The 13,914-nt window shown below is 40.9% G+C and overlaps 1 protein-coding gene across 1 annotated transcript; it reads right to left on the minus strand.

Moving 5' to 3' along the window:
- Positions 1-3,355: 3,355 nt before the first annotated feature.
- LOC134644575 (CBY1-interacting BAR domain-containing protein 1) lies at positions 3,356-9,120 on the minus strand. The gene is made up of 2 exons (XM_063497663.2): positions 9,026-9,120; positions 3,356-3,990 (listed from the first exon to the last, which is right to left on the minus strand). The coding sequence occupies exons 1-2, from the start codon at positions 9,118-9,120 to the stop codon at positions 3,402-3,404; spliced, it is 684 nt and encodes a 227-aa protein (XP_063353733.1). The 3' UTR covers positions 3,356-3,401.
- Positions 9,121-13,914: the final 4,794 nt, after the last annotated feature.

The following is a 13,914-nucleotide window of genomic DNA, read 5'->3' on the forward strand; positions in this document are numbered from 1 at the left end:
TGCGCGCGTGGGGGGGGGGGCGCGAACATTTTTCTTGTAAAACAAAGGGGGGCCTAGCAAAAACAGTTTGGGAACCACTGCTCCAGACCAAGATCCCTCTCATTAAAGGGAATATTACGGTCAAGGTAAGTATACAAAGGTAGGTTTAATTAATTAATTTTTTTTATATTTTTTTTAGGGTTAGGGTTTGTGAAAGAGAACGCAATGAACCCTCCCCACCTCGTCCGACGACTGGGTGGTTGGATAGAGGGTCACTGGAAATGCACGGGCCACCGCACGTCATGCGTAGCCCCCCATTCCCCTTCCTCGTCTCAGTCCCCCTCCTTCTTTCCCTGGAAAGCGACCGTATAGCCCCCAGGAGACCCTGAGACAGCCTCTTTGGTCACTTCCCATCACCTATATTTGGTCACCTATATTTAGTGACTTACATTTTGTTTTAGTATTGTAAAACATTCATCTTATCTGTCTTTTTCGTTGTCGCTGGACGATGGCCATGTAACCCCCAGGACACCCTGAGACAGCAACCTAGGTCCCTCCCTCTTGCATAAATACCTACATTTAGTTTTTCATCTTTTTGAAGTTTTACGTTCATCTATTATCTGTTGTTTGTCATTGTCGCTACAGGATGGCCGTGTAGCCCCCAGGAGACCCTGAGACAGCAATCTAGGTCCATCCCCCTCGCATAAATGCCTATACTTAGTCTTTTATTTCTGGCATTTTTTCGTTATTACTCTACAAGTTTTTTTTAGTTGTTTATTTCCTATTTTTCAAATTTTCATTTTGTTTTTATGTGTAACTTTTGATTTCCAAGTTATGTCTTGTTTCTTTCTTTTTTCTTTTTTTTTGAATTTTTACGGTCATGTATTATCTATTCATTTTCAATCTTTTATTATTTATTGCTATTATTGCATTTTCTTTTTCTTTATTTTTATTGTATTATCCTTTTATTGTCTCATTAGTTTAACATTATTGTTTGTTTTAATTTAATTTGTAAGGACACATCATCAGTAGTGGACCTTGGAATCACTGGGTGTTTCGGCCATTATCACTAGACACTCTCTTCCAAGGAAGGCCCTCCCAAGGTTGATCACGCCTTGGAGTGTGTCCCTGACTTAATAAAATTACATTAATTAATTTACGTCTATCTGGGTTTTAATTTTTTAAAATTTTTAAAGGGCCAATCAGGCCCTGTTGGGTTCGGTCCAAATCCAACGAGTATCCGTGACTTTGTAAAATCCTAACGTTATTCATTCTATCCTAATTTTAATAAAACCGTCTAAGATCAAGTATTCCCGTTGTACCGTTAATTGTCGTGCACAGTTAATGAAGTACTTTATTGTTGAGCGTATTTTAAATTTTAAAGAGCAAATAAGGCCCTGTTTGGGTTCATCGAAATCTAACGTATATTCGTGACTTTGCAAATTCCACCTATTAACTTATAATTATCCATATTTTAAATTTTAAAGAGCAAATAAGGCCCTGTTTGGGTTCATCGAAATCTAACGTATATTCGTGACTTTGCAAATTCCACCTATTAACTTATAATTATCCATATTTTAAATTTTAAAGAGCAAATAAGGCCCTGTTTGGGTTCATCGAAATCTAACGTATATTCGTGACTTTGCAAATTCCACCTATTAACTTATAATTATCCAAGCTTCTGCAAATTTAAAGTATTATTACTGTTATATAGTTGATTCTACTTCATTTGTTCTCTATATTTGTTATGTTGCATTCTCACTTACCTGTAACTTTATTCTTCAAATGAGGCTTCCTCTTCGACCTGTGTCTGCCACGTGCTCCATATGGTCCATGTGCTCCGCCTGGTCTGACTTCCTGGTTCCCATCATGCTCCTTGCCGGTATCCTGGGCAACCACTTTTGTGTCCATGAACCACCATTTTAAATCCGCCATCTTGCGTCTATGGTAACTATTTAGTTTACAGTCGCCATCTTGGGCCACTAGCTTTAGCCTGAGCTCAGTGTTGGCTCCTAAGTTAGCATCAATGGAATTTAATATAAGGTTGAATAACCATATGTACATATTGTCCTTCATCCTGCTTCACTGTTAGGGTTAGGGTTTGGGAAAAGAAACAGGGTCCCAGCAATTGCTGGTCCCCCGTTGATGCACGCTCACTCGACTGGGGTGGGCACTGATGCCCCCGGTTCAAAAAATTACCCATCTTGGGTTGTAGTGGCCATTTACTGTGTCTATTGAGCCTGTCGCGACGTTTCGGCGTTACTTCGCCTTCTTCAGGCTGGGCTCAATGATTTAGAGACTGTCTTGTCTTCTATTTATATGTTTCCTTTTACTTAGTTTTTTCTCTGTGCTTTCTTCTTTGCGACTGTCTTGTCTTCTATTTATATGTTTCTTCTTGCTTAGTTTTTTTCTCTGTGCTTTCTTCTTAGTTTTTCTGTGCTCTCTTTATGCTTCTATTTATATGTTTCTTCTTGCTTAGTTTTTCTCTGTGCTTTCTTCTTAGTTTTTCTCTGTTCTCTTTGTGACTGTCTTGTCTTCTATTTATACTTTTCTTGTTATTTTCTTTGTTCTTTTGTCACTTTGTTTTTATCTTTATCCATGGCACCCCCTTTCCTTAGTCCACTCATTTTTTCAGTTCTGTTTTTTTGGCACCCCCTTTCTTAGTAACCACTCTGTTCTTTGTTAGGTTAGGGGATTGGTTAGGGTTAGGGTAGGAGATGTGGGCAGGGGCCTCACCCACTCCACCGGGACCTGGCTGGTAAGGGTTAGGGTTAGGGTTGTGGGTAAAGACCAGGCCCGGCTATTGCCGGAACCCGAAGTGCACGGTCCATCAATGGGATTGGGGACGGTGCCCCCTGTTCAAAAAATTACCCTTAGCGGGTGTAGTGCACTGCCGTTGGGCCATCGCGATGTTTCGGCTGGGTGTAGCCTTCTTCAGGCTGGCCCAACGTCTCTATGTGTTTCTGTCATTCTGTTGCCACTCGGGGCCTTTTAATACTAGGCTGTCTCTGCCCATTTTTCTGATTTCCTTTAACTTTTATATCTTTAGTTAGTGCTATCTTTCTTTGCCACTCAGGGCTTTTCATACTCTCTCTCTTCCCTTTTGTTCAATTTACCATTTCTTTTAACTTTTTTTTTCTTTTTTTTTTTTCAAAGCATAAAAATATATTTTTATTCTTAAATGCAAGCGACCAATAATGCACATTTTATTCTGTGTTATATAAAAGTCTAGCTAAGACAATAGGAGCCTGGATTACAAATTGTAGATCTCTTACAAAGCTTCACGGCGCTACAACACTACCACTGCAACACTGCTCAGAGCAGATGTGTGATGTGGTTTTGGCAATAAGGCTGCTTTTCTTTTATAAATTGCCTTTTAATCTTTCTGTTATCATAAAATCAAAACCAAACAATTTGAGTATTTAATTTTCATCATCTGTGTCGTCTTCATCCTCGTCAACATCCTCTTCAGATTCATCTTCATCCTCCTCTTCCTCCTCCTCCTCTTTTCTCGTCTGACGACTACCAGCTCTTTGTTGCTGTAATGTCCCTGATGAGTTCAGGAAGGACCCGGTCCGATCAAGGTAAGTTTTGGAATTAGCTCGCACTATGTCTAAGCGTGACTGGTAGTCGGGGGGGTGCAGAGAACTCCTGAACACCTCCAAGTCCTCCTCCTCATCCACACTTTGAATGCTTTGGTAGGCCAGGGTGTACACCTCCAAAGCCTTGGCGTGGAATGACATTTCCACTGTCACAAACTCACAAAATGTCTTGGTGTCTTGGATCTTCTGCCTCTCAAACTCATCGATGGTCTCCTCCAGCTGCTTCGTGGTCCGTGTGGCATCCATGGTGGCTCTCTGGAGTTCACTCTCAGCCTGAGAAATGATCTGCCTGTCTGAGGGGTTTCTCTGCCTGGTCCTCTCGAGCTGAGCCATCCGTTTGGCTTCTCTGTCTCTGGCACTCTGAGTAGTCTTCGGATCCTCCCTTTTCCATTTCACTACAGCTCCATAGCTTTTTTAATAGTCCTCCAGGTAATTGCCCAGAATGGAAAGTCGGTGTGCAGGTGATGGCCCAGCCCGGGGGTGTGGCCACCAGGGCATCCCACACCCTCCTCAGACATAGGGCCACGGACCATGACAATCGTACCTGCTATTAATCTCTGTCTCTCTTCCACAGCATGTCTTTATCTTGTCTTCCTTCTCTCACCCCAACAGGTCGCAGCAGATGGCCCCGCCCCTCCCTGAGCCTGGTTCTGTCTGAGGTTTTGTCCTGTTAAAAGGGAGTTTTTCCTTCCCACTGTCCCCAAAGTGCTTGCATTTGATTGTTGGGTATTTTCTCTGTGTTTCATTGTAGGGTCTACCTTACAGTATAAAGCACCTTGAGGTGACTGTTGTTGTGATTTGGTGCTTTTTTTCCTCATGCAAATCTTTTATCTGTTTATCTATTAATTTCTATTTGTGTTATTTCGTGTATTACATTATAGGAGGATTGTTGCAATTTTCTGATACTCTGTGTCCTGAAATGCTTCTTAAAAGAAGTACAGGTCAGGGCTTACAGATCCCAGTCTTGAAACTGTACTCAGAGTTACATCTATCAGAGTGAATGTGGCTTAGCTAAGTGAGTAGAAGAACTGACAAGTATCTGGCAAGAAATAAAGCACAAATGGATTCAGGGCTGATTTGCTTGTTGAATGAGTGTCACAATAATTTCTTTAAAAGGAAGCAAAACATTTTCTTTTTGCTGAAGGAATATATGTTTACATTTGTTTACAAATGCATACTTATGTTTTGAGCTTTTTTTTTAAAGTTAATATGAAGACAGTACAAGCAGAAGTGCTGTCAGTTTAACAGCTCACAGCTCACTTTTGTACATTTTGTACATTTTTGTTGTAACTTTAAGAAAATATCAACAGAAAACACAAATATGATGAGTGATTGGCATATTTATAAAGAAAGCCATTTGAAATGTGTGTATATATGCCTGCACTTTTATTTTGTTAAATAATAGTAAAAGAAAATAATGAAGAAAATAATAGTAAAAGTACGGTTATATGTCTGGCCAGAAAGAAAGTACAAATTTATTTATTTGTTATTTTATTGAAAGGCTTCAATAGTTTTTTAAAAATTGGTAAAGATAGATAGATAGACACAGATATTTAGGGTAGATTGGGATAGATTTTAGATTTTGAGCCCTAGATCATCATTCAGCAACAATTCAGTAATTTCTGACACGTGAACACCAGTGGCCTGTTTCTTTGGGACAATATGCAATGTCATACATAGCATCATTTTCAGTTCCAAGCAACCACTTGGAAGTGATTTTCATCAAGACTTGCTTTTACCCTTCAAATCTGCTCTGATACAGTATTAGAATTGTTGGGGGTGGGGGGAAGGGGGGGGGGGGTTCCTCTTTATACCCTTTGGGGCCAGTTCTGCTGGCTCTGTAAATGTCAGCTCATTGTGTATCCATCCTGCCACCTCCGACTCAACTACCGGTTGGAAGCCATAAATGTGTCAGTCGCCTAGAGCAGCATCTATTGCGTGTAGTACCACTTACCAGCCTCACGCCCACAGCTCGCCCTTCCGAAATGTTTTGGTTTAGACAGTAGCAGTGAATGATATTTCCACCTAGCCTAGAGGACACAAAGATAAAGCCAAAGCCAGATGTAAAGTAAAATTTTACTCATACAAGGCACGTCATGTACTATACTACGTGTACTGTTTTCAGTCAGATAGGGATTGTTGTGCACTGAGTGCAGAGAATATGTATTAGGCTAAAAAAAAATCAGTTTGCTTGTAGAACCTTGAAATTTAAAGTTTAACAATAATGAATTCACACCTACAAATGTCACTATTCTCTTGAACAAAAAAAAAAAGAATTTAGGCCTTTGGCTATCAATGACCTTTGATTGGGCAGTTAGCTTTCTTCATCGTGATACTAAACTAGCAGTTTGCACTTGTTTATTACAAACATTCAAGCTGTTATTTGAGTACTTGATTGAGTGGAGTAGAAAACAAGTAGAAAACACATAAAGCTGAACTCTGGTACACACACAACAACTACCAGATTCAACTGCTGTACTGGAGGCAAAATTACAAGTAAACAATCTGTGAAAGTAAACCTGCTAGAGAGGGTCGAGTTGCTATTATCTTCTTTTGAAAAATGGGTGACAGTAAAGAGCTGAATTGTCCAGAAAAGAGCTTCCTGTGTTACACTGAAGAGTGATACAAATCCTGCACCAGGAATGCTGATTATGAAATACCAAAGAAGATACTGTGATGCACATTACTCATCCCTGTTCAAAATATAATGCCTTGTTGCCTCAATGTAGAATATAATTAGCTACACAAGCAGTAGAAACCCTCATACAGTTTAGGGATTTTAAACTTTAAACTGTAAAGTCCCAGGAACAAGCCTTCCTGCAGGAATGTATGCAACTCAAGTAACATACTTAACATAACATTCATGCAAGAACATAACTGAGAAAGAAACAATGTACTAATGAATTTATTACACTAAGGGACAAGTTCACTTACCACCCCAATTCATAAACCTCCCTGAGTGTTAAAAAGTTACTGTTTTAAAAAAATGTGAATGAAAGGAATATTACATACTTGTAAATTACACAAAATTTAATGCATTTGATTTAGTGGTGAGGGGTTAGAGCTAGATTTGGGTTAAGCCTCTTAGCCCTGCTGCTTGGAGAGTTTTTGTATTTATTCACTTATTGGCCACTTTATCAGGTAAACCAATTTAGTTAATGCAAATATCTTTTCTATCAAATGGCAGCAACTTAATGCATCTAGACGGTCTTGATGCTCAATCATCCAGGTAAGAAAATCCCGAAAGGTTGCTTCTGTTCATCTGGACATAGCGCTACGTCCAGATGAACAGAAGCAACCTTTTGGAAATGCATCTAGACATTGCCAAGATAACCTGAAGTTCAAACCCAGTGTCAGAATAATGAAGAAAAGTAATTTAAATCACTTTGAAGGTGACATGATTGTTGGTGCCAGATGGGCAATATTTCAGAAACTACATTTCCATCTAAAATATTTTGAATCAGTAATTTTCTGTATCCAGTGGGGGGCAGTTTTCTGCGTGACAATGTCTTGTTGATGCTAGAGGTTAGACTGTTTTGAGCTAATAGGAAGGTAACTGTAACTCAGATAACTACTTTTCTGCCACACATGGCTAAAAGGTTCAGTATACACCACATGATCTCATCCTGCTTTGTTCACTGGTTAAGGCTGGCGGTGTAATGGTATGGGGGATATTTTCTTGGCAGAAATGGGCCCCTCAGTAGCAGTTATCTGAGTATTGTTTAAATGCCACAGCCTATCTGAGTATTGTTGCTGACCATTTCCATCCTTTTATGCCCACAGTGTACTCATGTTGTGATGTCTCCTTGCAGCAGGATAGCATACCATGTGACAAACTCTAAATAATCTCAAACATATGTCTTGAAAATGGCAATGAGTTCACTGTACTTGGATTTGGTTGACAGTTACCAGATCGCAGTCCAGTAGAGAACTTTTGGGATGTGGTGGAATGGGAGGATCACATAATCAATGTGCAGCCAAGTGTGCAGCATCTGCATGATGTCAGTATGGACGAAAATGCGCTTTACAATTCCACTATTCATTCACTCACTGGTGGAGGCAAACCACAGTTGTAGCCACAGCTGCCCTGGGGCAGAAGCGAGGCTGCCATATCGCGCCATCGGCCCCTCTGGCCATCACCAGTAGGCGGTAGGTGAAGTGTCTTGCCCAGGGACACAACGACCAGGACAGACAGAGCTGGGTATCAAACCGGCAACCTTCCGGTTACAAGTTGAGCTTCCCAACCCCCTGAACCACGATCTTCCAAATTATAATCAGTTACTGGATGGTGTAGGGCTATCTTGGTTGACACACCTCTGCCATATCACATGGAGATCTGGGGCAGTGTATCTAGATTGGCAGAGAAGGATGGTGGTTCCCACCTTTAATATTTTTACGGGGGGGGGGGGGTCTATAATTTGAGAGGAAAGAGGAGCAAGGGAGGGAGGGTCTGGGCTTCTCTGCTTGGGCAACCCAGACCTGGATAAGCAGTTGGAGATGGATGGATATTTACAGCACAAGTGGTTAATGATCATTGTAGGTTGTTATAGGTTATGTGGGAAAAAAACAGATGCATAATTTATTCGATTATTTCAGACAAACATCAGCCTTCATGACGAATTGAAAGGGTTTTTTAGGGGACACAACATCAAAGTATTAAAGCTAGTAAAACTAACTCTGCATGCTAGCTCCAAAAATATGGCCAAGCAGTTCAACGAAAGCAACTGGAAACAATTAAAGCCAAAGGAAAAGTCATATAGATCAAAGAAAGTTATAGATCAGAATAGTCTGCTCTTACATTTCCATGTAATTCAAGCTCTTCTTCACTTTGGCCAAAATCTGTAATATAGAGGAGTTAAAGTGTGGTGTGAAGCAGCTGTTAGTGTGTTAACAAGGAAAGCCTTCACGGAGGGATTTAGGCCCTAAGAGCGAATCATCATCCAATATGCTGTCGTTATCACACCATTGATAATCACAGTAAATGTCACAGAGTGCTCAAGTCTGTGCTGGGCAGCAATTTCTTATTCAGTGTTTTCATAAAAGCCATATCTTTGATGCATTTAGTAGTAATAGGGAAAACATAAAAGGGGTTTAAAGCCTGGACATAAGTTGGAAATCTTTTGTTGTCCAGAATGAAAGATGGCTAAAAATAAAAAATTTGTATTAATTTAGTCATTTTATAAATTGTGAACTCTCCTTTGTTGTCTCCAATATCATTCAAGTGCAGACAGCTGCTGCTCCTTTCCCATTTTCGCTTGTTTCTTTATTTTTTCTTCCAAAGGGTTTGCATGTAATTCCGACTCCCTGTCTACATACTCTACATACCTGGCCTGTACCCCTACACTGTCCGTCGTCGGATTGCCACACTCCTGGCCCTCTTTCGTTCTTTTACATCATGTTATGATGTTAGTCTGTCTTTGCATGTGATTGGCCTCACAGTGTACCTGTCAAAATACAATCTCTTCCCTCCCTGCATGACAGTGCTGAGCGGCTGAAGATTCGGCTCAGATCCCCCCTCAGTGGGCGTTGTTAGGATCATCTTCTTTGCTCTTCTCTGGAGCCTCAGAAGGCTAAAAAGTGTATCGCACTCTATCACAGGGCTAACACAGAAAGACACAGAGATAACTATTCAAACCAAGCACCATTTTAGAAATAAGTTAGTGTAAGAAGGATGTCTTTGAGCTGTAGGAGAACTATGGGGACCCCAGAGCAAACTGCTTCTTTCATTTTATGTTGATCTAAACTGGAACACAATTAATTTGCTATCAACCACTAGTGCCCACTAGCATCTGTCGAGCTATGATGATAAGAAAAACCTATTTGTCCTATGTGTGGACCAATGCTTCTCACCACTTTCTCAGTACTGTTGTTAAGGTAATCATGAGGAAACTCAGCTCATGGTGTGACCCCTTTGTAGTGTCCCTTCTGCGCCAAGTTCAACAACCCAGTCACGTACACAATCTCCTGCCATTTCAAGCTGCACAGCTGTGTGTGTATCCCTGTGTACTCAGAGAGCTGATGACAAACTGATGAGTTCCTGATTAAAAGAGAAATGATGAGCAACGTGCTGGCCATCCGCTTAGCTTTTCTCTTTCCCATGGATGAGCAGCTTTCTTCCTGCATGACGCACTAAAGTAACACTACTGACAAAAAGACACACGTGGATTTCAACACACTCTGTAAGTGCTGAGCAAATCAAGGTCACTCAGTCAAATTGTTTTTAAGCTAAATGATTGCTTAGTATAACCAAAACATTACCCAGCTGACATTTTGACACACTGAATAACTGTAAGCTGGTGGTCTTTTCTCAATGTCTTCTTACAAATACTTCTAAATTTAAAGTAGTGTCAAAGTTGAGAATGTAAGTTCACCACTGATTTGACATAGCTGTGAATATGGACCTGGAGGCTCTTTGTTAGACTCTCAAGCAAAGGAAAGCTTGTTTTCAATAAATATTTCATATTTTCCTTTTTTTGATTAGAATAAATGAAGTAAAATATCCATGAGAAAAAAGTAAGAACACAAATTCTGCATGCTCGGTGGCAGCTTGAACTCTACAGTAAACGCGTTGGAGCTTATTTCTCATCCTGTACATCCCAGCTGAACAGGAAAGTGTTCCCATTATCGATGACGTGAGGGAGCAGACACAACGGTTTTGACAGTTTGACACGTTAAGTTCACCATGCAACAAACGAGACATAACATAGATAAACATAATTGGCGTACAAATATTGTGTATATTAAAAAAAACAGAGTCCTGTGAGAGATATATATATTATATATTATATATATATATATATATATATATATATATATATATATATATATATATATATATATATCTGGAAGTCCCACAGGATCTTAGCCCGGTCATTCTCCATCACCCTTGGGGGCGTCTCCCATTTTGACCTCGGAACTTCCAGGCCATACTCGGCACAGATGTTCCTCTATACTATGCCGGCCACTTGGTTATGGCGCTCCATGTATGCCCTGCCTGCTAGCATCTTGCACCCTGCTGTTATGTGCTGGATTGTCTCAGGGGCATCTTTACACAGCCTGCACCTGGGGTCTTGCTTGGTGTGATAGACCCCAGCCTCTATGGATCTTGTGCTCAGTGCTTGTTCCTGTGCTGCCATGATTAGTGCCTCCGTGCTGTCTTTCAGTCCAGCTTTGTCCAGCCACTGGTAGGATTTCTGGATATCAGCCACCTCCTCTATCTGCCGGTGGTACATACCGTGCAGGGGCCTGTCCTTCCATGATGGTTCCTCGCCTTCCTCCTCTTTCTTGGGTTTCTGCTGCCTGAGGTATTCACTGAGCACACTGTCAGTTGGGGCCATCTTCATGATGTATTCGTGGATGTTTCTTGTCTCATCCTGGACTGTGGTGCTGACACTCACCAGTCCCCGGCCCCCTTCCTTCCGCTTAGCATACAGCCTCAGGGTGCTGGACTTGGGGTGAAACCCTCCATGCATGGTCAGGAGCTTTCTTGTCTTTATGTCAGTGGCTTCTATCTCCTCCTTTGGCCAGCCTATTACCCCAGCAGGGTACCTGATCACGGGCAGGGCGTAGGTGTTGATGGCCCGGAGATATATATATATATATATATATATATATATATATATATATATATATATATATATATACATATATATATATACATATATATATATATATATGTGTGTGTGTGTGTGTGTGTGGGGGGGGGGGGGGATTGTTGTGCTTTATGGTGATTGAGTTAGTTCTCAGTCAGATGTAACTGTATTAAAAAAGAAACATTTGACTCTTTTCATTGCAATAATTTGATTGACATTTATTGCTTTGTATTACTGGAACCCTATTGTATGTTGAAACATCGTCCATGTTCATCTGTCTACACTTCAGTTTTTGTTATAGTATCATTACCAGTTACAACCTGGGAAATAATGCTTCTGTGTCTATGCTCACTGCTGAGGTCTTTAATAATCAGGTCGTGTCTTATCTTCAGGATTTGGGAGAATGGCACCTTCTCTACTTTTAGCATTAAGCTTAAAACTTTCCTTTTTGCTAAAGCATATACTTAGGGCTGGATCAGGTGACCCTGAATCCTCCAATGCTTCTGGGGGCTTCTGTGATGCACTGGATGTTTCTTCTTCACTCACTTTTTCCACTCACTGTATGTTTATACACCACTTGCATTTAATCATTTAGAAATGATTAAATGCAGTGGCTCTCTTCCACTGCACGTCTGTAACGGGTGGACTCAAAGGCAGGATAATTTAACAAAAAGTGAGCTATTTATTTGGACAATAACTGGGTACAAAAGGCAAAACATGAAAGATAAATGAAACATCAAACACAAAACTATAGCCAGACTCCTGGTGGGACAGCTAGGGCGTTGTGTGTCGGCATCAAGGCAAGAGACCTTGGACAAAAGAGGACAGACAGTTGTACCCAGCATCGGAGCAAATACCCACTCCGGAGTGAAACTGCAGGTCTCTGTCTGTCGATCTAGCTTCCACCATCAAGAGCCAAGCTTTCAAATGTGGGAAGCTGATGGCAGTGGCGGCAGAGAGCAGGCGTACTTGGTCATAAAATCAAGTACGCCTGACTCATAAAATCAGTTCCTTCTCTGGAGGTTGCTCAGAACGTACTGTCACAGGTGGACTACGACAAGTTAGAGGACCCAAACACAGATGTGCGGAGGGTATGAAAGGCGGAGGAAGAACAAAGGGTGACTGAGACAATATATAGATTAGGGATGATTAGGGGAGTGGAGACGGCTGGAGAACACAGCAGGAACAAAATAGACGTAATGAGACAGGGGAAGCAAAACTGAACATAATGCACATGAGACAAGGGACTATCAAAAAAAAGAAAAAGACAAGACATAACTGTTTCCTGACAGAGACAAAATACAGACAAAATACAATCCAGACAAAAAGGTGAATAAAGATGGAGCCTTGACTGACTGGCACAGGAGACGCTGATGACAAGACACAGAGATGGGACTGTGATAGACTAGACACAAAAGGGTACTAACACAATCGCTGAGAATTAGAAATATAGATATTAAATATGATATTTCTTAAATTCAAAAGAACAAATCATTAGTCCACAAAAGAGACTAAAAACACTGGACCATGACAGTGTCTGTTATCTTGTCTTCCTCCCCTGAACCTCAAACAGTTGTCACAGATGGCTGCCCTGCTTCTGTCCAAAGTTTCTTCCTGTTAAAAGTAAGTTTTTCCTTCCCACAGTCACCAAGTTCTCGCTAATAGGGGATTGTCTGATTGTTGGGCTTTTCTCTGTATTGTTGTTGCAGTAACCAGGAGGAAAATCAACCTGAACCTGAGATTTGACTAATGGACAGAATCTCCTCTCCTTGGGTCTTCTCCATAGACTTTTCTGGAGATGCTGAGAAGTATGATTTCCCTGCAGATGAAGTACATCCTCTGATCCACCTTCTTAAAAAGGGAACCAGTACCTCAGTCTAACATGGAGAGGCCCCATCCCAAACCTCCATGCAATGTGGTAGAAACATGTCGACTTGGACAGCCTTAAGGAATTTGTGGTGAATCTCATCCATGCCCAGGGACCCAAAAACTCAGGACTTGTTTAACTACATCAGTGACCTCACCTCTGGTAATGGACAAGTCTTCCCCCCAGCTCCAGATTCTGCAGACGTCTTGTGTATTGTATGTATGCGCTCAACATGTTGTATTTTTGTGGAAATTTTGTCCTAGAAAATGCACATTGAAAATAATGACGTCAACATCAAGTGATGATGAGCTGGTCCTGATGTTTCTAAACAAGAAAAAAAGAAACTGAGATTCTGGGTTCATTCATTCACCCATCTATTCCTGCAGCACAAGGAAGAATTTCATGGTTTCTAGGAGTTGAAGCTGTGCCACTACTACCATGCTCGTATATATTTCAGGGGTGCAGTTCGAGCTCCTGTTGACAGAGTTGGCACAACATCTGAGGAGGCAGAGAAATAATTTCAGAGAGCTTATTGACCTGGAGCAGTGTTTAGCAGTCTGTCTGAGGTAAAATATTATTATTTTATTATTTCCATATCACTGTATATTCAGCATGAGTGCGTGTTTTAAGCTACAAGCACACTTGTTGCCAAAAGCAGTGGCTGATTGGTCAGAACTGGTTATTCAGATCCAAAAACACGAGCTTGGTTAAAAATTATTATTTTTTTAAATTCCTCCAGCAAAATTATGTCGTTGGTGTGAAAAATTTTTAACACACAAAATATTTGCATAGATGTTACGCATCTGGTGTGGAAAAGTCTTAACTGAAAGTCTTGTTCGATGGTCTCACCAAACTCCCACATAGAAGTTTTTGC

The sequence above is a fragment of the Pelmatolapia mariae genome, linkage group LG16_19, assembly GCF_036321145.2.
Source record: "Pelmatolapia mariae isolate MD_Pm_ZW linkage group LG16_19, Pm_UMD_F_2, whole genome shotgun sequence".
NCBI lineage: Eukaryota > Metazoa > Chordata > Actinopteri > Cichliformes > Cichlidae > Pelmatolapia > Pelmatolapia mariae.

What these genes read in the sequence shown, in the direction of transcription:
- LOC134644575 (XM_063497663.2), bottom strand. Translation starts at nt 9,120, where the DNA reads ATGATCCTAACAACGCCCACTGAGGGGGGATCTGAGCCGAATCTTCAG. An exon ending in AAGAGATTGTATTTTGACAG is followed by an intron (nt 3,991 to 9,025) that starts GTACACTGTGAG and finishes CTATTAAAAAAG; the next exon opens with CTATGGAGCTGTAGTGAAAT.